Source organism: Eumetopias jubatus, unplaced genomic scaffold, assembly GCF_037043125.1.
Source record: "Eumetopias jubatus isolate StellerSeaLion01/CBP00866 unplaced genomic scaffold, mEumJub1_p1.0 scaffold_4, whole genome shotgun sequence".
NCBI lineage: Eukaryota > Metazoa > Chordata > Mammalia > Carnivora > Otariidae > Eumetopias > Eumetopias jubatus.
The window spans coordinates 146,112,420-146,138,862 of NW_028274810.1; the positions used below are offsets into that span (position 1 = coordinate 146,112,420).

General features: G+C 41.8%; 1 protein-coding gene across 5 annotated transcripts in view; it reads right to left on the minus strand.

Annotated features, from left to right (window-relative positions):
- The window catches only part of MATN2 (matrilin 2), a 119,998-nt gene that overhangs the window by 37,347 nt on the left and 56,208 nt on the right, over positions 1 to 26,443 (minus strand). For 4 of the 5 annotated variants that reach the window (XM_028111229.2, XM_028111222.2, XM_088022782.1 and 1 more), the window contains exons 4-6: positions 25,728 to 25,850; positions 12,652 to 12,774; positions 351 to 473 (exon numbers count right to left, since the gene is read on the minus strand). In XM_028111229.2, coding sequence (XP_027967030.1) covers positions 351 to 473; positions 12,652 to 12,774; positions 25,728 to 25,850 — 369 coding nt within the window. The remainder of the gene's footprint in view (positions 1 to 350; positions 474 to 12,651; positions 12,775 to 25,727; positions 25,851 to 26,443) is intronic. The other variant, XM_028111238.2, reaches the window with a different exon arrangement.

Sequence of the window (26,443 nt, forward strand, 5' to 3'; positions counted from 1 at the left end):
GAAGAAACTAACTCCTTTTACCTCCTGTCTCTGAGCCCAGACTGTTCTTTCTCAAAGTCCCAAATACATGTTGTGGGGCTAATGAGGAGGGGGGCGGTGTGCCCTCATTTCCCATAGGTTGGAGCTTTGACTCTACTCAATGAATCCCGTGGCCAGACCCAGTCTATTCAGTCTCTAAAAATCATCCCCATCACAGAATCAGGAGTGACAAAAGGTAAAATCAAGGGCAGAAGAGTGTTAGTAAACACAAATGCTGAGTACAAGTATACTGGCTTCAGATTTGCAAGGAGAAGGAAATTTAGCAGGGCATTTATGGGAACAAGCCCTTCTCCTACACACAGGTGACTTACTTCTGCAGGTCTTCTTATCTGGATTCAGGGTGAAACCTTTTAGGCAGCGGCAGGAGTAGGAGTCACCTATGTTAACACACTCGTGCTGGCAGCCATGATGAGACGAGGCACAGAAGTCTATCTCTGGAGAGAAAGAAAAATCATAATAATGATGAACAAAACAATAAATCTAACCGGAAAACCAAGGGATTTTCAGTCTTCATTTTCCCTAAACAGATAGATTCCTATAACCTCAAACACTCCCACTATGAAGGGATCTCTCAGTGAAGCTATTTCCACGTTTAGAGATATGGCCCCCCAGTGAGAACTTCCTTGACATTACAAAATGTTTATGCAGCAAATGAATTTGTGAAGATGCTTTCCTTGTCCTGGTTCATGTAAGAGCCCCTAAATAAAAAAGTATGATGGAGCATTTGTTCGTTGTATCACAGGCTGGGAAGAGAGAGCTTAGTTCAATGCTTTATGGAATTTATGCAGTTAAAACAATGAAATCTTCCCAAAGTCTAACCCCAAACTACTTAAATCCCTCACACACTGAGCCAAACAATAAAACATGAAGCCAGATCCTGGGAAAAAGAAGGCGTGAACGGCATAGATATCCTGAGTGCAAAAGACTGTTCTCATTTCTCCACTGGACTCATCTTCACTAGGATTTTCTCAAGGCTTCACAGTCAGAGAATGTGATCTCTAGGTACACATTAATTCAAACCAAAATATCAAGGGAAAAAAAAGGTTACATGGAATTTTTTATAATGGCATTTTACTTATATAAGCATTTTTAGATATGGAAGTGGTTTCTATGGAAGGGTTTGATCAAAGGTTTTGCTATCATGGGAATTGAAAACACTGCTTAAAATTGCTTGAAATAGTTGACCACTGATGGGGTCATAAATATTTTTATTATGATGAAGATTTTTATTGTATTAAGGAACATGTGACCTACGGATATCATTTTCATAATAAAGAATTTGGTATAAATGAGCTTTCCCAGCCCGTACCATAGGAAACAAAATGAGTAAGAGAAAGGCATGCAATCTCCTTAAAAGGAAAAACATTAAGTAAATGCCAATTCTTCCCAATTTAAAGTCATGGAAATGTTAAATGTACACAAAAATGGACAGAAGAGTATAATAAACTCGTATACATATCATTTGGCTTCAAGAGAATCAATCTACGTTCCTCTCATGTTAGGATTCCATGTTACTTTGAAACAAACCCCAGATGCTATATCATTTTGTCCACAGATATTTCATAATGTATCCTTAAAAGACTGGAATTCTTTATTTTTTTTTAAGATTTTATTTTTAAGTCATCTCTACACCCAGTGTGGGGCTCAAACTCATGACCCTGAGATCAAGAGTCACGTGCTCCACCGACTAAGCCAGCCAGGCACTCAAAAAGACTGGGAAGTTTTTAAAAAAAATATCATCACATATAAGGTATTTTGTAAAGCTTTTTATTTGGAAACAATTTCAAATTTACAAAAAGTTGCCAACATAAATGTACAAGAAACACCTGTGTACTCTCTACCAGATTCACCTATTGTTAACATTTTACCCCATTTGCTTTATCATTTGTTCATCGTTCTAAACTATTTGAGGTAAGTTACATACATCATGGTCCTTTTTCCAAATACAGTGTGAGCTTCCTAAGAGGAGGGATATTCTCTTAGATAACCACAGTATAGTTGTAAAATTTATAAATTTACATTGATATAATACTTTAATCTACCATCCATATTCTAGTCTTATCAGTTGATCTAATAATGTTCTTTAGTGTTTTTACTCCTCCAGTATAGAATCCAGTATAAGGTCAGAGATTATATTTAGTTTTCATTTATGCTTAGCTTCCTTTAATCTAGAACCATGTGTCGAATGTAACCATTTAAATCAAAATGGGCTAAAATAAAATTAAATTAGGGGTGCCTGGGTGGCTCAGTTGAGCATCTGACTCATGATTTCGGGATCATGAGCTCGAGCCCCTTTTCAGGCTCTGTCTGCTTGTCCCTCTCCCTCCCCCTCTGCTCCTCCCCTCCCCACAAGCATGCGCGCTCTCTCTCAAATAAATAAATACATAAATCGTTTTTAAAAATTAAATTAAGGGCACCTGGGTGGCTCAGTTGGTTAAGTGACTGCCTTCGGCTCAGGTCATGATCCTGGAGTCCCGGGATCGAGTCCTGCATCAGGCTTCCTGCTCAGCAGGGAGTCTGCTTCTCCCTCTGACCCAACCCCCTCTCATGCTCTCTCTCTCATTCTCTCTCTCAAATAAATAAATAAAATCTTTAAAAAAATAAAAATTAAATTAAAAATCTAGTTCCTCAGTCGCACCAGCCACATCTCAAGTATTCAATAGCCATAGTAGCTTCTGACTGCCATACTGTATGGTGCAGATACAGAACATTGGCATCATCACAGAATGTTCTATTCAGTAGAACATTGATAGTCTAGAATATTTCTACAGCCTCTTTGGGTGTTATGACATTCACATTTTTGAGTAATACAGTTTCCCCTACTTGTTTTGAGTTTTATTGAGGTACAACGGACAAAAAGCACCTATTTAAGATGAACAACTTGATGAATTTTCACATACATATGCTTCCATGGAAACCATCACCCCAATCGAGATAATGAACTTATGCCATTCCTCTCAAAAGTTTTCTTGTGTCTCTTTCTAATTCATTCTTCTCCAAATCCTCTGGCCCCATATAATCATCAGTCTTTCAAAAATTTCAGTTTCTGTTTTCTATAATTTTATTAAAATGGAGTCATATAGAATGTATTCTTTTGGATCTGGGTTCTTTTCTTTCTTTCTTTCTCTTTCTTTCTCTCTTTCTTAAAGATTTTATTTATTTATTTGAGAGAAAGAGAGAGGCAGAGACAGAGCATGAGCAGGGGGAAGGGGCAGAGGGAAAGGGAGAGGGGGAAGCAGACTCCCGCGGAGCAGGGAGCCTGACGCGGGGCTCAATCCCAGGACCCTGAGATCATGACCCGAGCCAAAGGCAGACACTTAACCAACTGAGCTACCCAGGCACCCCGGGTCTGGATTCTTTCACTCATCATAATTATTTTGAGATTCATCCATGTTCATGTGTATTATCAATAGCTTGTTCCTTTTTATAGTATTTCATTACATGGATATACCACAATTTATTTATCCATTTACCTGGTGTTGGGATTTGAGTTGTTTCTAGTTTTGGGCTATCACAAATAAAGTAGCCAAGAACATTCATGTATAGGTCTTTATGTAGACATACGCTTTTATTTTTCTTGAGTCAACATCTAGGAGTAGAATGGTTGGGTCATACCATTGACATATGCTTAATTTCTTAAACATTCTCAACACCAGTTTATGAGAGTTCCGATTGCTCCACATCTTCACCAACACTTGGCCATTTTAGCCATTCTTTTAGGGTGTAGTAATCATCTCATTGTGCTTTTATTTTGCATTCCTGTAATTACTAACACTGTTGAATATATTTTCATATGCTTATTTGCCATCCCTATAACCTCTTTAGTGAAGTATCTCTTCAAATCTTTTGTCCATTTTTTTAAAGATTTTTATTTATTTATTGAGAGAGAGAGAGAGCATGAGAGGAAGGAGGGTCAGAGGGAGAAGCAGACCCCCTGCTGAGCAGGGAGCCCGATGCGGGACTCGATCCTGGGACTCAGGATCATGACCTGAGCCGAAGGCAGTCGCTTAACCAACTGAGCCACCCAGGCGCCCTTGTCCATTTTTATTGGGTTGTTTGTCTCATTATTAAGCTTCAAGAGTTTTTTTATATATTCTAAATATAAATCTTTTTTTTGGATATAATTTTTGCAAGTATTTCTTTTTCAGTCTATGGCTTGCCTTTTCATTTTAACAATGGTATCTTTTGAAGAACAAGAGCTTAAATTTTGATGAAGTTCAAGTTGTTCATTTTAATTTTCATAGTTTCTGCTTTTTGTGTCCTACCTTTGCCAAACTCGGGATCACTGAGATCTTCTATGTTTCCTTCTAGAATTTTTATACTTTTGTTCTTATATTTAAGTTTAAAATTCATTTCAAGTTAAATTTTGTTATGGTATAAGCTGAACGTGAAGTTGCTTTTTTTTTTGCAATCCAATTGTTCCCTTTGTGGAAGACATTATCCTTTTCCCCATGAAATGCCTTGGCATCTTTATTGAAAATCATTTCACCATATATGTGTAGGGCTATTTCTGGACTCTATGCTGTCCCATTGACCTATATGTCCATCTTTACACCAATACCACACTGTCTTGATAACTGTTGCTTTATAATTAGTATTAAAAAATCAGGTAGTTTAAGTTCTCCAATTTTGTGCATTGTTTTCAAAATTCATTTGACTGTTTTAATCCTTTGCATTTTCACATATATTTTAGAATCAGCTTGTCAGTTTCTACAAAAAAGCATGCTAGGATCATGATAAATATTGCTTTGATGTACAGAATACTTTGGAAAGGACAGTTAAATATTAAGTCTTCGGATCCATGAACATGATATATTTTATTAAGTCTTCTTTAATTTCCCTTAGCGATATTTTATAGCTTTCAGTGTATAGGTCTTTCACATTTTTTGTCAAATTTACCCATAGGTAACTACATATTTTTGATGTTATGATAAATGGTATTTTTTAATCTTGATTTTCCATTAAAAAAAATAGTTGTTTTTTGCAATATAGACCTTGTATCCTGCAACCTTACTAAACTCACTTAAAAGTTTTAGTAGCTTTTTTGTAGACTCCGCTGCATTTTCTACACAGATGATCATGTCTGTTAATAAAGATGCTTTAATTCTTCTTTTCCAATCCAGATTTCATTTCTTTTTTTCTTCCTTATTACAATGGCCAGAACCTATAGTACAATGCTAAAAGGAGGTGGTGAAATGGGTATCCTGTTTTGTTTCCAATCCTATAAGGAAAGCATTCAGTGTTTCATCAAGTATGACGTTACCTGATGCTTTCTCCACTGATGCATTTTATCAGATGGAGGCAGTTCTCAACATTCCTGGTTTGCAGAGGTTTTTTTCTTTTCTTTCTTTCTCTATTTTTAAAAGATTTTATTTATTTATTTGACAGAGAGAGACACAGCCAGAGAGGGAACACAGGCAGGGGGAGTGGGAGACGGAGAAGCAGGCTTCCCATGGAGCAGGGAGTCTGATGCAGGGCTCGATCCCAGGACCCCGGGATCATGACCTGAGCCGAAGGCAGACGCTTAACCGACTGAGCCACCCAGGTGCCCCAGTTTTTTTCTTTTAAAAATCATAATTGGATGTCAGGTCTTGTGCAATGCTCTTTCTGTATCTATTGAGTTGGGCTATATGGTTTTTGCTTTTTCATATGTTAATATTGTGAGTTACACTGATCAAGTATTGAATGTTAAACGAATCTTGAATTCCTGGGATAAATCTCACTGGTTGAGATGCACTATCTTTTTTATATATTGTGGCATTTGATTGCTAAAAATATTTAAAGAACTTTTACATGTATTTTATGAGGGATATTTGTGTGTAGTTTTCTTTTCTTATAATGTATTTTTCTCTTCTTGTAATATATTTTTCTGGGTTTTGTATAGGGATAATGCTGGCTTCATGGAATAAGTTGAAAAATGTTCCTTCTTCTTTGATTTTCTTGAAGAATTTGTGTAAATTAGTATTAGTTCTTACTCAAATGTTTGGTAGAATTCACGAGTTAAGTCAACTGGTCCTAGTGTTTTCTTTGTGGGATGGTTTATAAGTACAAGTTCAATTTATTTTTATAGATAGAGGCTTTATTCACATGATCTATTTCTTCTTGAGTTAATTTTAATTTGAACAGACTATTCATTAATCAAATAACAACTCCAAAAAATATATATTTGTCAATTATCTCTATATATTACTATACAATTTTGTGAAGAAAAGTAATTACACATGATAATAAAGCAATGAGAAAATATTTTTTCCTAGTAAGTTAGCAAAAAAATTTTTAATCACCTCCTCAAAACACAGTAGAGTATAAATTGTTACAAACTTTTTGGAAAATAATTTTGCAATATACATCAAAAACCTTAAAATTGTTAACAGCCTTTGATTCAATAAATTTTCTTTTGTGTTTTACTCCTGGTCAGAAATGCAAAGACTTATATATGAGGATATTTGCCACAATACAATTTGAGCAGCGTAAAAAAATGTTGAGCAATTTGTGATACATACATATGATAAATTATCATGCAGACATTAAAATTTTTTAATGTTTTTAATAAAATTTAAATGACATTTGAAAATACTCATGATTTAATGTTATACCATATGATCTCAACTCTATAAAAATATATTCATGCACATAAAAAAGGCAGAAGAGAAAGAGCAAATCAGTATTAATTATGGTTATCTCTGGGTGATGAGAGTATAGATCATTTCATTTTATACAATTTCATTTCTATATGATCCAGTTTTCTACATTACTTTTGTAATCAAAAAGGGTATTAAAAATAAGTATACCTGTTCATAATTGTGAATTAGTTGCCATGGAAAATAGCATTAAAAAAAATAGAAAAAAAGAACAGTGTGGGAAGTGCCCAGTAACGGCGAAGAAAATAATCAGGGAAAATTGCTGGGCACAATATGTATAGCTTCTGATGTCTATATCCAAAACACAAAATACAGGCAACAAGCAAAGCCAATTTAGGTTTTTAGAATAGGGGAGTGACTATGAACTCACAGGTATCACTGGAATTTGGGGATTCAAACATATGACTATGGAGAGGACAGGCTCTATGCTCCATGGACCACAACACTACATTACTATGTCTCATTGTCTTCTAGTCACATGGACTTCCTTGCTGTCCCTCAAATTGCCAAACCTCACAGTGCCTGCCTCAGGGCCTTTGCACTGGTGCCATTTCCCCTGCTTTAAACATCTCCTCCTTTCCTCACCTCTTTCAAGTCTTTGATCAAATGCCACTTTCCTGTGAGCCCTGTATTCTCATCTTACTCTGCTCCAATAGAATGTAAGATACTGTCCATAAGGACAGAAGTGTTTTAGTCTGTTTTACTTACCACTGCATGCTCAGTGTCTCTAATAGTATCTGGCACATTGTAGGTGCTCAACAAATAGTCGTTGAATGAATAAATGGGAATCGGTATTACTCTTAATGGAGTGTTTTGGAGGATTTAGATGTGTAAACACTGACCACTAAGAACCAACAAGGGGTCACTAAGGATATAAGACAGATCTCACATACTTCTTCAGGCTTCTTTTTGCCAGGGTGCTTAAAATACCTCCCTCTATGAGGATAGCAGCTCAGCAATTAACATCTTCTGGGTACAGACATTCAGCCAGTTACAGACCTGACCAATTATTCTTTCATCCAGCACACATTTCTCCAACTGGTCTATGGGGTACAGGGCTTTCATCCACAAACTGGATGAATGTCTATGAAAGTATAGATAGTTCTTACCACATTTTCCATGCCTGGCTAGTCTACTAAATGAAACAAAGTTATTCTGATATGACTCAGTCTCAGAGACCAAGAAAATACAAGAAGCTTAATTTGTTCTGTTGGTTTCAAAGTGCAAGGAAGTAGTTATCAGCTCAGTTTAAGGAATCACTTTCTAAGAGTCAGAGCTGCACAAAGTGGAACGCACTGCATGGGGTGTAGTGAGTGTCCTCTCAGTAGGAGTATTCAAGTGCAGGCTGGACGATGGCATGGTGGGAATATTGTAGGATGGGTGGTTGGGCTAGAAATAGGTTGAACTTTAAGGCCGCCTCTAACTGAGAGTCTTTGATTCATGCACACTGTTCTCACAAAAGTGGCATATTACAGCAGCTTAACCATGAGCTGGCCAGGAAACCCAAAGACTGATACATTTTACACATTTTATATTTTATGCCGCTGATTCAGTATAAAATTATTCCCTTTTTCTGTGTTTCACTTTTAATGAAAGTATAAATATTCATGTAGTACTTTACTCTGTACAAAGCATTCCTACTTGAAAAAAGGATGGAAATGTCAACCAAGTTATCAATGGAGTCTAAAAAATAATGAGTATAATGATCTCAAAGTCAGTAAATAATAAATAACAATATGCTATTATATAAATTACAAATGTCTATAATTGCCTTAACTCATTATCGCATGAAACATGAAACCCACAGTCTCCTTGATACCAAGACATGAATTCCTGTCTGGTGGATGGAAGTCCTCTAACTTTCCCATGAAAAGACCCTTAACATCTGAGAATGTTCTCATGTCTGGCTCAGTAGTAATGGTTTCAAAGTAGACCTCAAAAAGTCTTGCCACAATAGGATCTAGCAATTTGAAAGCAGGGGCTTGAACAGATACTGGCACTTTCACGTTCATAGCAGCATTGTTCACTGTAGCCCAAAGGTAGAAGCAAGCCAGGTGTCTCGTGACAGAGGAACAGATAAACTAAATGTGATGTCTACATACAATGGAATATTACCGATGGAATATTACCCAGCCTTAAAAAAGAAGGACATTCCAACACAGGCCACAACATGAATAGGTGAATCTTGGAGACATTATGCTAAGTGAAAGAAGCCAGTCACAAAAGGACAAATGTTGTATGATTCCACTTACACGAGGGACCTAGAATAGTCGAATTCATAGAGACAAAAGTAGAAGGATGGTTGCCAGGGGCTGGGGGCTGGGAAGGGAATGGGGAGTTACTTAATAAGGATGAGTTTCAGTTTGAGGAGATGAAAAGTTCGGGAGCTGGATGGTGGAGATGGTTGCACAACAACGTTAATGTTCTTAACACCACCGAACTGTACCCTTTAAAATGGCTACAGTGGTAAATTTATTACATATATTTGACTGTAATGAAAAAAAGTCTTACCAATATTTTGCAAATTAATGGTACCTGCATATTTCTACTCTTCTCCCCTCTACAAAATATTCAGATAGGTTTGGATGGGTTGCTTCAGGATTGATATAAAGATACAAAGAATTGATATAAAAAGTGGTGCTTTTTTGAGTACTTACATATTTTATTTTATTTATTTATTATTTATTTATTCTTTAAAAAGATTTTATTTATTTATTTGACACACACACACAGAGAGAGAGAGAGAGCACAAGCAGGGGAGACAGAGAGAGAGGGAGAAGCAGGCTCCCCACTGAGCAGGGAGCCCTATGTGGAGCTCGATCCCAGGACCCCGGGATCATGACCCGAACCAAAGGCAGTTGCTTAACCAACTGAGCCACCCAGGAGCCCTGAGTACTTACATATTTTAAATTATATTATTTGTTCAGGAACATAAAGCTCTATTATGTACATTTTGGCTTAATCATGAATTAATCATGCTTTGGTAGATCACATTGACAGTCTCCTTTTCAATAATTATATACTTACCAATTGGATGAAGCCCTCAAATATACTCTTGGTTAAAAAGAGAGACAACATTTAAGGGACTGCGTATCTTTTGTTTCATTTCATTTTCTGCAAGTTTATGAGAAGTGGAAAAATTTTTTAAAAGCTCTCTCAACATCACGGGAGCACCCAGGCGGAGTTGGCTGGAAGCTGACACGATGTCTCATTAATTACTAATGGGATGGCTGCCTGGATTCTGAGTTTCCGCCTCCATCCTGTTTCTGTCTTTTTAACTGGCCCCTATTCTACAGTTCTCGTTCTGGTCCCTCACAGATGTGGGGTGCTCCCAAGGCTCTCAGTTCTTACTGCTGGGTTTTGCTTTATTTCCCACTCTCGCAGCTTTCCAAGTAAGCCGGGGGTCCCGTTCCTCTCGCCAGTAACCTCCCCAGGTCTGGCCCTCACCCTGCTCCCAAGCATGGGAGGAAAGGGGTCCTTTTTCTAGGGGACACATCTCCCCGATGCTGCCTGCCCAGACCCCTATAAGTGCCCAGCACTCTTCTCTGCCCACTTCTGGGTCTTGACTCTACCAGGGCCCAGAGGCAGCTGGAATGCTGGGCTCCGTGCCTAATTGGTGAGGCCTCCCAGCTGGACCAGTCCAGCCCCTGCCTCCCAGAAAGACCTCTCCTCCCAGGCCTCTGCGCTTCAGTGCCCACTGCCAGGGTCCCCTTGCCCGCACCATCCTGGGGCTTGTAATCCTCCACATCCCAAGAGCTTCTGGGATAGGAGACATGCTGAGCCACAGGGTGGGGGTGATCATGAGGCACTGGGAACTGGGGACAGGGACTCCAGGCAGGGATGGAGTTCTGCAGAGGCAGGAGGGAGACTGGATAGGATGTGTGTTTTCCTCCAAGTCTCATCCCAGCGGAAGCCTGGGGCCATACACTATTAAACTTAGCTCAGGCGTGTGGTATATGCTCAATAAATACCAATTTAAAGTCTTTGAAGGCAGTATCATCCCTTAAAAGAACTTGCTCAGCACCAGACAATTTTGCCTAATGGTTTATATGGATGATTTCATTTAGTTTTCAAGACAACACTATGAAGCAGGCAGCATTATTATCCCCTATTAGTTGAAGAAACCGAGGCGCAAATATCTTGCCCAAGATCACGCAGTGACAGAGCAGAATTTGATCTGAGGCTGAAGACAGCCCCTTGGCATCACATGGCCTCCTCTCTGATGAAGAGAACTGACCTATCAGCCCAGCAACCACATTCCCAGCCAGGACCAGAGCCCAGGCTACTGGCCTATGGTTCTGAAAATTCAGAGGGGAAGGGAGACGAGGCACAGAGGGGTCCACTCATTCATTCACTTCTTCTTTCAATAAACTGCATGTAGGTCCTGTGCCAGGCATGCGTCTGAGCCTGTCTGGCTCGCATCTTCCTCCTCCTGGCCACCCGTGTCTCAGCCTTCTTTGTCCGGAAAATAAATGACGGGCTCTGCCTTCAAGACTCAGCCCAGATATCTTGTCCTCCAGGAAGGACCTTGCCTTGTTCATTGCTATTGGCACATTTTTAGGGCTCCAGAAATGTAAGTTTTGACTGAATGTCTCCCTTGCAGTTGCACGCTCCACCCCTACCTCCAGCTCCAGTAGTTTGTAAGCTGCTGATGATTAGGTTTTGAAGGGCAAGTTTATATTCCAGGCATTGCGTGGGGGACGCTTTTTAAAACACTGTGCAAGTATATCCTGCCTTACATAATCAATTTATTTTAGAAAGGTTGTGGGTGCATGAACTTTTTATGAATTGAAATCCTATTTTCTCACTGATGTATGTTTTAGAGATGACATATGCTAACCTGCTGTTAAACTTCACTTTTTAGGGGCACCTGGGTGGCTCAGTCCGTTAAGCATTTGCCTTTGGCTCAGGTCATGATCCCGGGATCCTGGGATCCAGCCCCCCTGCTCAGTCGGGAGCCTGTTTCTACTTCTCCCTCTTGTGTTCTCTCCCGTGTGTGCACTCTCTCTCAAATAAATAAATAAAATCTTAAAAAAAAAACAAACCACTTTTTAAAAATGCTGAGCCCTAACACCTTAAAACCAAGCTTCTCTCAAGTGAACCCCTCTACAGGATGATAGTCCATACACAATCTCTTAAGTGCTCTGACATACCTTTACATGTAAAAGAACACTTTTGCAATCCTTTTGCAAAACATCTTTATAAATTTTTTATGGTCAGATTTTGGGAGCTCAAATTAATTTTGATTTGTGTGTGTATAGTTAAAATCAAATAGAACTAAATATGTCAAAAAAAATGAGCAATTCTCTGCAAACCGCCCTCTGCCCACCCCTCCCCCACCCCAAAGCAACCACATTCAACTCCTCTAGGCTCAGCGATTTTCCTGTATTTCTATGGAGTCAGAGCTGAAGCCCACAAGCCACAAGGCTTCAGTGAAAGTATTTCTTAAGCTCTGTTAATACTGATGGGCATAGCCCGGCTGAGCCAGCATGAAGTTAGATGGTCCGACTGTCAGCACACTCAGCAGATGCTAGAAGAACGCTCCCACATGTGGTCTCCAATAAAAGACAACCTCTGTCGAAGGCCTTAAAGAGTGAGGTCGAGACAGGGTAGGCTACAGTCGTGCGACGAGTGAAGAAAGGCCTGACAAAGGAGGAATAGGGGCAGAAGGTATCAGATTCCCCAGCACATAATCCTGTGCTACAATATATGCTTGGGAGAGGTCCCATGGCCACGGTGCCCATAGCAAGAGCATCAAAAAAAAAAAAAAAAATGCTGTTATTGTTGTTAAATCACCGTATTGTATATCTGAAACTAATACGACACTGTATGCTAACTACACAGGAATTACAATAAAAGTAAGTAAATAAATAAAATGTTAGGTCCAAAAAATGTCCAAACACACACACACACACACACACACACACACACACACACACACACACACACACATTTTTTTAATGTAACTTACTTGTGCATGTTTTTTTATCTGGGTTAAGAGCAAATCCTTTAGGGCACCGGCAAAAGTAGGAGCCGTCCGCATTCACACACTCATGTTCGCATCCGTGGTTCTCTGACGCACAGTAGTCCACAGCTGTAAATATTCAAACACAGAGTTGAAGTAGAAACACAAACAGGAAAGGAGATAACAAGATGGACCGGAAATAATGGCATACTTATAACAAATATAAATGAAGATTAACATCATTGCCCCCCAAATACTATGAATAAATAAACATGGATCCAAGGCTTCTCCCCTCCCCACCCAAAAAATAATCAGGGGTCTAGATCAGGTAGTTTATAGCAGAAGATAGACTAAAGAACACACGACCAATTGTATTTAAACGTTAAAGAAATACAAATCAGGGGCTCCTGGGTGGCTCAGTTGGTTAAGCATCTGCCTTCAGCTCAGGTCATGATCTCAGGGTCCTGGGATGGAGCCCCGCATCAGGCTCCCTGCTCCTCAGGGAGTCTGCTTCTGCCTCTGACCCTCCCCCCTTCTCATGCTCTCTCTCTCTCTCTCTCTAATAAATAAATAAAATATTAAAAAAAAAGAAATCCAAATCAAAACCATCACAAGGCTTACGACACTTATAAGTATTAAACTGCACAAATAAAAACAGGACAAAACCCAATAGTGGCAAGGTGGCCTGGAAAGGGAATCAGAGCTTTTCATGGAGCTGGAATCATAAATTGACAAAAATTCTTTTGGAAGGACATTTGACAATGTTCACCGTGGAAACGTGACCCAGAGAAATCATTGAGAAAAGGGGGAGATTAACTATATGAAATAAGCTATTTATAGCAGCATTATTTACGGTGATAAAAAAAATCTGGAAAATAAGATGAACAATAAATAATGGTAAATGCTTTAGTGAATTATGAGAAGATGTCTTGTCCTATTTCTCATTAATTCTATGAATATTTACTGAACACCTACCCTGGGCCTGGCCCTGTTTTAGGGACTAAGGATAGAGCAAAAAACAAAACAGACACAGATGCCAGTCCTCAAGGAGCTTACATGTGGATGATGGTGGGGGTGGTCAAAAAATAAAATAAGTAAACTGGATCATCTCGTAGAAAATGGAGAGTATTCTGGGGAAAAGGAATAGATCCTGTGGGGAGGCAGGAAGGACGGTGGAAGGTAATAGAAGTGGCCAGGAGAGCCCTCAGGAGAAGGTGGCATTTGGGCAGAGTCTTGAATGAGGGACTAGCCAAGCGGATAAGTGGGAGGGAGCAAGCATTGGGGCAAAAGGAAGAGCAAGCACAACGGCCGTGAGGTGGGCATCTGCCTGGTGTGCTGAAGGACCCGCAGGGAAGCCAGCAGGACTGGAGCAGAGCCGGGTGGGAGGTGAGGATGGAGTGTGCATCAGGAGGCACTGAGGCCACGGCAATGACTTTGGTTTTTACTCTGAGTGAGCATGGAGTCACTGGAAGGTTCTGAACACGGGAATGGAGAACAGACCACAGAGAGCAAGTATGACAGTAGTAAACCAGTTAGAAGGCTACAATCATCCCAGTGAGGAACAGTGGAGGGTGAAAGCAGGACGGCATGGCACAGGGGTGGGTGGGAGAGACAGGGGAGCAGTGTTCTGGGTGTTCTGGGCTAAAGGTGTTGCCTAAAAAGATTATGTTGAAGTCCTCTCCCCGGTACTTGTGAATGTGATCTTATTTGGAAACAGGGTCTTTGCTGATACAGTGGAGCAGCAATGAGGTCCTACGGGTGGACCCTAATCCAATACAGCTGGTGTCCTTATAGGGAGAGGAGAATGCCCCGTGAAGACGCGGACACACAGGGAGAACGCCATGTGGGTTTGGTGGTTGGAGTGATGTGGCTGCAGGCTGAGGAAACCAAGGGTCGACGGTCACTGCCAGAACCAAGGAAGGCTTCTCCCCTACAAGTTCCAGCGGGAGCATGGCCCCGCCAGCACCTCAGCTTCAGGCTTCTAGCCCCAGAACTAGGAGGCAATACCTTTCTGTTAAGTCACCGAGTTTATGGTCTTTTGTGATGGCGGCCCTAGGAAGCTAATGCACCAGGTATCAGTTGAGGTGGGGACCATGGGGGTCCTGCCGGAACAGAGGTGGGCAGGAGAAAAAGAGAGGGAGGAAGGCTGACTTGGGGGACCTGGCGTGAGGATGGAGTTGCTGTCATCTGATGGGGGAGGCACAGTGAGTTTGTGGGAGAAGATCGGGAGTTCTACTTGGGGTGTGTGACAGTTATCAACATTCTCATCCTCATGTAATTGTAAATAGGAAGACAGATAAAATTTGGTGGAAAAAGTAGATCTCAAAACTGAATATTTACAGGGATTACACCCAGGTAAAATAGAGCTCCTAGGAATGCCTAAAGCCTGGAAACTAGAAATGAAAATTCTTGCAGTGTTAAGGTGGAGAATTATGGATGATTTGTTTTTCCTTTTAAAAACATTTCCCTTGGGGCCTGGGTGGCTCAGTCGGGTAAGCGTCTGATTCTTGGTTTTGGCTCAGGTTGTGTTCTCAGGGTCATGAGATCGAGCCCCACGTCTAGCCACTCAGTGAAGAGTCTGCTTAAGTTTCTCTTTTTCTCTCCCTCTGCCCCTCCTCCCCTCTTTCCCAAATAAATTAATTAATTTTAAAAAACCATTTTCCTCTATAACATTTTAGGATACTCCAATATCAAAAACTTGGAAATAATAAAAAGGAAATGGGATCCACAATTAATACACATGTGTGATTTGAAAACCAACACCATGCACTGGGAAGATAATGACATACTTAACATAGTGATCAAAAGATGCAAAGGAAAAAGCTACCAAGTTTTAAAAGCTGTGTTGTGCTTATTCTTTTGCTTCCAAGCTTCATTTTCTTTTTTTTTTTTTAAGATTTTATTTATTTATTTGACAGAGAGAGACCCAGCAAGAGAAGGAACACAAGCAGGGGGAGTGGGAGAGGGAGAAGCAGGCTTCCCGCCGAGCAGGGAGCCCGATGCGGGGCTCGATCCCGGGACCCTGGGATCATGACCTGAGCCGAAGGCAGACGCCTAACGACTGAGCCACCCAGGCGCCCCTGGGCTTCATTAGGTTTCTAAGGATCATTTTTGTGACTTTGCCTCCCTAAAGAGTTCTAATAGCACCTAATATTTGAGGGTTAAATACACAAATCATTGTGGGAACAGGACATTCACATAGTTGCAGGATCTTCATGTCATGGGACCTAAGCCAGTTGCTAGAGTTGAGTCATACCATAAATAGTGCTCTAGCACCAAATTCTTCTAAAAGTTAAGGTCTCGGGCGCCTGGGTGGCTCAGTCGTTAAGCGTCTGCCTTCGGCTCAGGTCATGATCCCAGGTTCCTGGGATCGAGTCCCACATCGGGCTCCCTGCTCCGCGGGAAGCCTGCTTCTCCCTCTCCCACTCCCCCTGCTTATGTTCCTGCTCTCGCTGTCTCTCTCTGTCAAATAAATAAAAAATAAAAAATAAAAAAAATAAATAAATAAAAGTTAAGGTCTCATCGTTCAAGAACCATTGTAACATCGAGTAAATACTCGCAGAAACGAGGACCCTGAGACCAAGCCCCGGCATGGGTCCCAGTCACAGGAGTGGGCCATGCTGCGGCCCACACCGACCCGTGTTAGCAGTAGGCACCTCCCACCTCTGACCTCCCCATGTTGGGCCTCATCTGCCATCTTCAAAATCTCCCAACCACTGATAGGGGTACCTGCCATCAGCCAGCCTCTCCTACCTCAGGCCACCTACTTTTTAGTGTCCCCACCAAAGAGAAGAGCTGCTCCTCTGACTTCCACGTTCTTGACAATATCACAATGCTGAGTGGGCCACTATCTATACCTGAAGTCAGAAACTCAGATTCTCCCTCTCTCTTGAAACTTCCTCTTACACACCATGGAGTGTAATTTCTGAGCCCAGCCAGCTCTGTCCCTCAGAGAGACACCTGAGTATGTTGGCCCCTTATTAGAGTGCGGACTGGTTGGAAGTTTTGCTTAGGCCTAAAATCTAAGCCCTATACTCCAAACTTGCATTTTTCCAGAATGCTCTAGAACATCCAGTGTTGGCTCAGGCAGTTAATAGAGTTGTACAGAGGAAGCTCTTTTAACTGACCTCCACTTAACCGATGCCTGATCAGTCAATGCTTTTCATTCCCTCTGAAAATATGAGAACTGATGCCCAGAGTATACTAAATGCTCCAGGCTGTTGGAACACTTGTTCTTCTGAACAGCTGTGGCTGGGTTGCATGCTTATAAAGCAGCTGTGGAGGAACACCTGTGCTCCAGAACACCTGTGTACTTTCCCTATTGCCTGACTGCATGCTTATAAAGCACTGGTTCTCAAAACGTGGTGGGGAACCAGCTGCAACAATCATCCCTTGAGAACGTGTTGGTCATGCAAATTCTCGGGCCCCACTATAGACTTAGTGAATCAGAAGCTGGGTGTAGGGCCCAAGAATGTGTGTTTTAACAAGCCCTCCAGATGCTTCCGATGCATGTTAAAATTTGAGAACCACTGCCAAAGAGTCAAAATTGGTTTTGTTCCCAAAGCTATATATGCCATTTATACATGTTATTGTACTTAATTATAAATACTATAAAAACCAATTAAATATAAGCATTAAAACAAATTGAGTTTAAAAAAAACCTAAATTGAAAGCTTTGGAAAGACCTAATTAAAGCAATTTGTCAACCAAAATTGCTGTGGAACCAGGCATGGATAAAACATGTAAAAGAGTGGGGAAATTTTCACAAAAATTTACAAGGATTCTGCCCTTAGGCTGCTTTACAGAATTCTTCAAATTCTTGCTTCAATTACAAGAAACCAAAATTGAAAATCGTGGAGAGTACATTATGGGTATGATTTATGCCAGAAAAAAAATTTTTAATCATAGATTTAAAAAATGAACTTAAAATTAGTACTTTTCAAAAGTATAATTAAAGGTAATTTTTATTAAAAGTACATTTAGGTGTTTTAAGTAAAAACAAAAAGGTTAAGATAGGTTTGGATATGTGGTTTTTTTATGATTCCACTCTTCCAGAGACACTTTCCATCAATCGGCCAACCATAGGCCCAAGCTCACAGGGTAAGAAGGTTTCCTCTGGACTTTGATTCTCTTGCTGGTTTTGTTTTTTGTGTGCTCAGCAATCTGGGGAAATGAAGGGGAGAGGAGAGGTTGGCAAGGTGGGATTCAAGCATTCCTGGGCCTCAAGACCCTGGCCTGTAAAACCCCAAGGTGTCCAATCCCCCCTTGACTTGAGGGCCACTCACTGGCTTGCTGCCAGGCTGCTGGGGACAGCAGAGGAGGCCAGGAGTACAACATTAGATGTGGAGGAGCCCACTTCAAGCCTGTGAACCTAAAAGATTTTTAAGACCAAGAGAATTCCAGTCCATTCAACTCTGACACCCTTTGCCACATGCTTTGGGTTCTTTGCATAACTTCCCCGGTTGCAAAACTGTACTTGTAAAAAGAGAGGCCAAGTTTAGGGAGCGGATGTATGGAGGTGCTCCCTGTGGGTAACTCAGAGATGTTCCTGTTGTGTTCCAAGTCTTCATCTCCTTCAATAAAATCTGTTCTCAGTTGTTTTGCCTGACATATCTATATGCTGTCCTTTATGAGCAGAAAGGGTAATTCCCTGGCTGTAGGGAATGCGGCCCTCCAGATCACAAAGTATTAAAATCTCAGGGTTAGAAGCCGGTCTCGCTGTGTTCAGTCTCTGCCTAATAGGTGAACAATCACTCAGTTGTGTCCAACGATAAACGATACTTTGGTACAAGGTAATGAAGCTTAAGATTGATGGTCTCTGATTTACAACCTGGTCATATTCCAAAGTTTTCTCAGCCGGCATCAGTCTGCAAGGAGATGGCATCAGTAGAAATAGGATATTTCAAAGAGAAGCATTTGGATTTTAAAGTTTGTTGATGACAGAGTAAGAAAAACCAAATTCATCATGAGAGAAATGGTAGAAGCAGCTGACTTGCTGAGTATACAAAAGACACACGCGTAGAGTCAGAGTCACAAAACCTCTGAGAGCCCAGTTGGATTTCTATATGCAGGAGTTTGAAACTCAGAGAGTTTCTTGTTGATTTTAATAACAATAGGGAAGTGTTCTGGGCTGAATGGTCTTCCCCACCCTAAATTCATATGTTTAAGTCCTAAACCCAATCAGAATGTGACTGTATTTGGAGGTAGGACCTTTGAAGAAGTGATTTGATGAGGATGAGGCCGTTGGGGTGGACCCTAATCCAGTCTAACTGGAGTCCTTGTAAGACGAGGAAATCTGGACACACACAGAGGCACCAGGGATGTGTGCACCCAGAAGAAAGACCACATGTAGAGGCAGGCCTTCTGCAAGTCAAGAAGAGAAACCTCAGAAGAAACCAACCCTGTTGACACCTTGACCTTGGAGTCCTGGCTTCCAGAACTGTGAGAAAATAAAGCTCTAATGTTAAAGCCACTCACTCTGTGGTTCTGTTATGGCCCTAGCAAACCAGTATAGGGAGAAATCTAATACTTAACATCTTTGAATTGGGGGAGGTCATGCTTCAAACATGGGTGGTTAGCTAATGAACTAAAAAGCTGACCTTTCAATATAAAAATGGATCCTCCCATCCCTTTTCCCCAACTTAATTATCAACCATCCCTTCCTCACTGAAGGTCACTGATAGAGGAGAATCTAGGGGCAAAGCTCTGAAGGCAGCAGTAACACCATGCTAAATCCCCATGCTACGTGCCGCCATCGTTCTGACTATGGGCCTCGATGTGATTTTGTAAATGTAGCATACATCTGACATGCTATTAAATGCAAGCATTCATAAGAAGACAAAAATTCACAAAGGTTACAGAAATTCAGGGGCGCCTGGGTGGCTCAGTCGGTTAAGTATCTGACTCTTGGTTTCAGCTCAGATCATGATCTCAGGGTCGTGAGATCAAGCCCCACACTGGGCTCACGCTCAGCACAGAGTGTGCTTGAGATTCTCTCTCTCCCTGTCCCTCCCTCTCTGCACTTCCCCTCCCTCACACTCGTTCTCCCTCCCTCTCTCTCTCACTCAAATAAATAAATTAATTATTTAAATAAAAAGGATATAGAAATTCAGATTCAGCTAATGTTTATCAGTTGCCCATGTATCAGATAATATGACAGTAATAATATTAGCAAATGCCTTAATATATCAACTCATTGAACCCTCACAACAATCCTTTGAGGTATATATTATTGTTATCCTCAATTTACAGATAAAGTCATTGAAACAGAGAAAGATTAAGAGATTTATAAAATGTGATAACAATAGTATCTACCTCATAGGGTTGTTGCAATTATACATGAAGTATTTCAAACAGGCGTTAGGACTTAGTAATAGTCAATAAATGTAGATTAGGTTTTTATCACCCTGCATCTTTATTCAGATAAAATTGAATTTGGGGGTTAAGAAATACCTTAATGCCATTCACTTGTTCCACAAGCATTTATTGAGTAATTACTATACATCAGGCATTGTGTTAAACCCTGGATGGTAATGACAAGCAAATACTATACATAAGACATCTTAGAAGAAAGGCAGAAAGGAGAAGCCAAGCTTTTAGCAGTGATTACTTGCAGGAAGTGAAACTGAAGAGGAATGGCTTTCAAGTTTCGACTTTATACACATCTATATTCTGACAATTTCTTTAATATGCAAAAATTGATTTTGTAATTTAAAAAGCAATCAAGGGAACAAGGTTTTTTTTTTAAATACATGACTGCTTGAGATTGTGATCAATTACTCAGCCTCAGTCAATGTATTGAAACATACAGCATGCAAGTCTGCTCTGTGAAAGATGAAAAGTACTATCATCGGCTTCTGTCCCCAAGGGTTTACAATATGCTTAGGCAGATAAGATGCAAACAGGACCAAAGTTACCCCAAAGACAGGGCAGTGGGTAAACACCAGATGAACAAGTACAGCAGAAAAGTGACCCTTAAAGATAGAGAAAAACAGTCTTTGAAAAATGCATGTGTTGGGTGGAAATTAACACAGCTTTAGAGGCAGCTGATGGATTACAAATAGAGGGAACTCAATTAAAGCAAAGGGAAGACCTAGGTTGGGAATCCACTCTCGATCACCTGAATGTGGAAATAAATTCAGTACTGTCCAGAGTGAAATGAGCAGTTAGGGAAATGGGACTCCAACACTAGAATTTAATGTCCCTCTAACTCAAAAATGGAAACGCTGTCTTGAAAAGTCCTGAGTCTGGCTAAGAATTGAGTTTTCATGCAGGTCACGGTCATAATTCTGGGATGAGTCAAAGAGCTAGAATCACAGCTTTGAAGGTGCTGAAACCGAAAACCCATTGCATCCATTCACCTGTAGCTGGATGTAAATGAATTTCTACCACACATCTCTAAATAAATAATTTAGATTTGCTGTCCCCAATGTCTCACCACCTCCCCCTTCCCCTGAAATCTGCCCTCTGCTCCACCCCTCTTGATCATTATCCGTGGGCTTCTGGTCATCTTTGCGTCCCTAATGGCCAACAAAGTGCCTGGCAGAGAGTTTGGAAATATTTGCTGAGATGAATCAGTGACTCAACTCAGAGGCTTTTTCTCTAAGTTCTGTTCCCTTTGGCCTTGCTGGAGCATGACATTAATATTGACCTGGCCTAGAAATTCTCTTTCCCACCATACTCCATGACTTCTGATTCTTTTGCCCACTTCCCCCCACCCCCGCCCCCACCTTAGGCTGTTCCTTCACGGATATTTTTCCCGCCCCACTTGTCTCTCCTGCTCCCTACATACATGTGGCTCAGGCCAGCAAGGCTCAGGCCTTCACTCTCTCCTCACTCCATACTTCAGGATAGCCAGGATGATGATGATGATATACACTGTAATAATGATAATAATGGCCTTGCATGTATCAGAAGCTTGACTCGTTACCTTATTTAATCCCACAACACTTTATGACAGAGGTATTATTACTCTACAGTATGGATGAGAAAATGGAGGCTCAGAAATGAAATGACCCATGACCAGTGAGCAGCAGAACTGGGACTGGAGCCCAGGTCTTACTGTACTAAAGGTCAAAACAAACACACACACAAATACACATTTAAAGTGAAAACTAAATGGAAATTAAAATTTAGGAAGGAACACGCTGTGCTGCTTCCCGGCTGCATTGTTGGTCCCAACCTCCCCTCATTGTGGGGTGCTCTTTTCTTCTCCCTCCTGACACGTCCTTGTCGGGGTCCCACCTCAACTTCAAACTCAGCTTCTCTAAAACGACTCATGATCTGTCGGCGTCATGGAAGCTCCAACTCAGGAGCGACTTCCGACTTTTCCTCCTCCCCTTTATTTCCATCACCTCCTCATCCCTTACTCCTTCCCTCTCCATCTCCTCAGTCATCACTCAAACTCTGGCTCTTGTCACCTCTCCTTGAGGACGGCCAGAGTCTCCTAACTGGTCCTCCCATCCCTCACCATCTTCCTTCCTTCCTTCTAGAATCCATCCTGCAGTTCACCATGAGATGAAGTTTCCTAAAATGAGGCTTTGCATCGGTCACTCCCAGTGAGAAACCCTTCAGTGTCTCTCTTCCAGACTCTTCAGACTGATTTTCAAAGCCCTGAACACTAGGTTTCCAGCTGGTATCTTCAGTTTCATCTTCTACTTCACACCTTCAGGAACTCTCTACTTCAACAGAGTTGGTCTCTTCCACTGTTTAAGCCAGGCTGGCCTTACCTAGGGTGATCCTATAATTTATCAACCCAGAATAGAACCCCTTTGAAAGTGAAAGGGAGGGCTGTTGAGAATTGAGCCAACAGGCATAAACTGGGATCATGCTGGATTAACTGGGATTTATGGTCCCCATATCCTTAATGTTCCCATCTACACACAGGCCATCCAGACCAGTTGCTGATGGAATGCTTCCAGAGTCCCTAGCAGCCTTTGCTTCTCTAAATTTCCTATTTAAGTATGACAGCCGGAGTCTCCATCTTTGACAAGCCCCTTCAGACTGCTGTCCTCAGGTTAGATTGCCGTCTTAGCTTTCAGTCCAGCATTCCTGTAACGGTTTCCCCCTCACCTCCCCATGCCCAGCAGCAAGGCCTGCCTCTCCCAACACAGGCTTTGAACTGTTTTGGGAGATAAGGCTTTGATAAGGCTTTGAACTTTGAGAACACTGCCCCATCCACACCATTACTGCCCTTCATGTCTCCCCTTGCCTTGGACACTTGCCTATAATGGCTACTCTTCCTTCCTTTCCCAGATTTTCCCCACCCTGGCCATCAGAATGACCCTCTTCTCTGACCTTCTGTAGCCTCTCTTACTTCTGCCACTGGCTCTGCCCTCAGCATAGCCCCATCAAGCAGCACTTGACCTTCTGGAGATGTGCTCAGTCTCCCTAACCAAGGCAACTGGCAACAAAGGTCCACCATGGCTTAAGCACCTCAACAGGTCAGGTGCTTGGTTGAGGACGATAAGGACAGGAACATCTGATGGATGAGGCCTGGGTCACACAGTCTCTCCCATTTTCCCATTCTTCCCACCCACTCTGAGGAAAGGCAGACATCCTTGCATGCTGATAGCAGCAGCAAGAGAAATGCCCATCTTTTTTTTTTTTTAAGATTTTGTTTTTTTATTCATGATAGACAGAGAGAGAGAAGCAGAGGGAGAAGCAGGCTCCCCAAGGAGCAGGGAGCCCGATGCGGGACTCGATCCCAGGACCCTGGGATCATGACCTGTGCCGAAGGCAGACGCTTAACAACTGAGCCACCCAGGAGCCCCGAGAAAAGCCCATCTTTAATAAACACAGCCCACAACAGCTCCCTGGCAAGTGTAGCTTCCATGCTCATGCTTGTTGCTCTTCAACAAATGTCAAACCCCAAAAGTTACAGCAAAACCTTTAGAGACACCAAGGTTCTCTACCACACAGGGATGATAAGGCAATTATTTGGCAACACTCAGAAAACTGGGTTCCTCACCACCCTCCAGTTTCCCAAGGCCCAGGGCAGGCCTCCTGCCCCAGCCACAGCCCCTACTGCCCCTGCCCCATCTATTCCTTGTTGCCCACACAAGCTCTGGACCTTCCCTGCTCCTTCCCTCACCCAATTAATCAGACACCCTCGCCCTTTTTCCTGAAGCTTATCCACTGGCCTTATTCCCAATAGCCCGATTTCCTTCTGACCCAACAGCACCCAAAGTTTCTACCCATTGAACTATTGGTAAGGGAAAAAATATAGGTTAGACAAAATAAATAGTATGACCTCATTTTGTTCAACATTAACAAAATGTTTCGAATTAGATATTTTTATAAGTTTTTAAAAAGATTTTATTTATTTATTTATTTATTTATTTATTTATTTATTTAGGGCAGGTGCATGAGTGGGGGGAGAGGCGGAGAGGCAGAGAGAGCGAGAGAGACAGAGAGAGAATCTCAAGCAGGCTCTGCACCGAGGGGTTCGATCTCACAACCCTGAGATCATGACTTGAGCCAAAATCAAGAGTCAGACACTTAACCGACTGAGCTGCCCAGGAGCCCCTTGAATTAGATGTGTGTATGGGGAAAAGTCTGGCAGAAAATACAACAAACTATTAATAGTGATTTTTCTCATCTACTTAATCCTTTTTTAAATTTAAATTCTATTATCCAACACGCAGTACATTATTAGTTTCAGATGTAGTGTTCAACAATTCATCAGTTGCATAAATCACCCAGTGCTCATCTGTTTAATCCTCATCCTCAATGCAAGTATGTTACTTGTATAATAAAAATGAATGAAGCATGTTGGGTTTTTTTTGCCCATGCTGGTGGATGTGGTAACTTGCTACCTATCACTGTCACCACCAGCAGATTAAGAAAAAAATAAATAAAACCTCTAAGGCTTAGGAGACCAATTCCACTTGTGGACATCTGATGAGGGCAGTTTTCTTCCCGTCATGTGTAAAAACAAGCAAACAAAGCCACTTGATTCTCACCTGCAAAGAAGATGCCACCTATACTTTTGTTTTGTTGCTTTTTCTTTCTGCTTCCTTATCTAAGAATCAAAGTGTGCTGGAAAATGTAAATTCTGTGTGCAATATAATAATCATTCACTGTGGGAAGCAAGACAGAACAGGACATAACAACATATCCCCCAGAACACAATAGGATATGGAAGAGAAAATGCAGGATTTAGAATCAGTAGGTTCCGGCTCTGATGTCAGTTGAGTCCTTTCCCTTCCTTTGCCTCCAGATTTTTTTGCCTTAGAAGTACTGTGTTCAGTTAATCAAACACCTACTGCTTTCCAGGCACTGTTTGTTGGAGGAAGGATGAATAAGACCGTGTGAGCTTAAGGTGCTTTGCAGGCACACAGGGAGGTGCCATGAGGGACCTGCTGGCCTGCTCTCCGGGTGCCGGGGGGAACCATCATCCTTCACTGAAGAAATCAGATGCCACCCCCACCTCTCCTACCTCCCACCAGGTCACAGAAGGTGGAGTTGCCCAAGTGGGAAGCCACTCAACTGATTGCAAGTGGGTGCCTGAAATTCCAAGCACTGCCCTTAAAACTTCTTCCCTGGGCTTGCATTTGAGGCAACTGTCCCTTTCCTTTGACAATGGTATCTTCTTGCAGACAGCTGGGCTCTCATCCCTGGTGGTCACTCGGGGCCCATTGCTAGCAGATCCATACTTAGCAGGAAGGCTGCCTCCATCTTTGAGGTGTCACTCAGCAACCTCGCCCATCAGCAAGGGAATCTCAGGAACAGCACATGAGCTATACTGCAGTCAGGCCATCCCAAACTGCCTCCGAATTTGATGAAAATCCACTCAGTCCTTTTCAAGGGATGCAGTATATAAAGGGACAATCATATTTACATAGATGATCAGAAATCTGCCTTTTGCTGAGGACCTTGAATGAGAACATGTTAGCCTCAGCCATCAACGAAGTCTTCAGAGTTCAAAATCTGACCAACAATTAGACCAAGGAACGGAGCACTTTGTTGAAACTCAGAGGAGAGCAGTTGGATTCGTGGGAGCCCCCCCCCCCCGCCGCCCCACCCCGCAACACTGTGCTCAACTTGTCCTTCCTCATTAAACCAGGCAGGGGAGTACTCACCCACACATCTTTTCCCATCCTCGGCCAGTGTGAAGCCGCTGTAGCACTGGCAGACAAAGGAGCCCAGAACATTCACACAGAGCTGCTCACAGCCGTGGTCCTCCGCCGCACACAGATCCTGGACTGGGGCAGAGTCGTGCCATTAGAACACAGCTCTGAGGGAGATGACCCTCAGCACACGGCCAGGCAACAAGCCCTTGTTAAAATCCCTTTTAACATATTAAATAACTGTAATCCTACCATCCAAAGGCAACCACTATTAACCTTTTGATGCATTTCTATGTATAAAGAAAAACATAGCTTTCAAAGTTGGAATTATTCACCTCTGGGAAATGCATTGACTAATCTCAAATTAACATCAGTTTTGTATTTTCTTCATGTTCATGAAAGTGCTCTGAAACATTCTGATGGCTCCTGTGTTATCACGAGCAAGCATTTGCACTTGTCTGCATCGAGTACCATTCCTGTTCTTCGAGAACGAAAATGCTTTGTAACCCCAGTCTGGCACAGTCATTGACATTCTGCAGATGGGGAAGCTGAGAGGGAGCACCATGAAAAGAACTGCTACTCCACCCAAAACATGGCAGGTCCCAATTCTGCATCTGTCCCTTTGGAAGATATTTCTCCTCATTCCATTTGTCTACCAGAACGATCTTTAGAAATCCTCCTTAGGCTCTATTTCTTCATGCCAGTAACAAACGAGGAAAATATGAAGC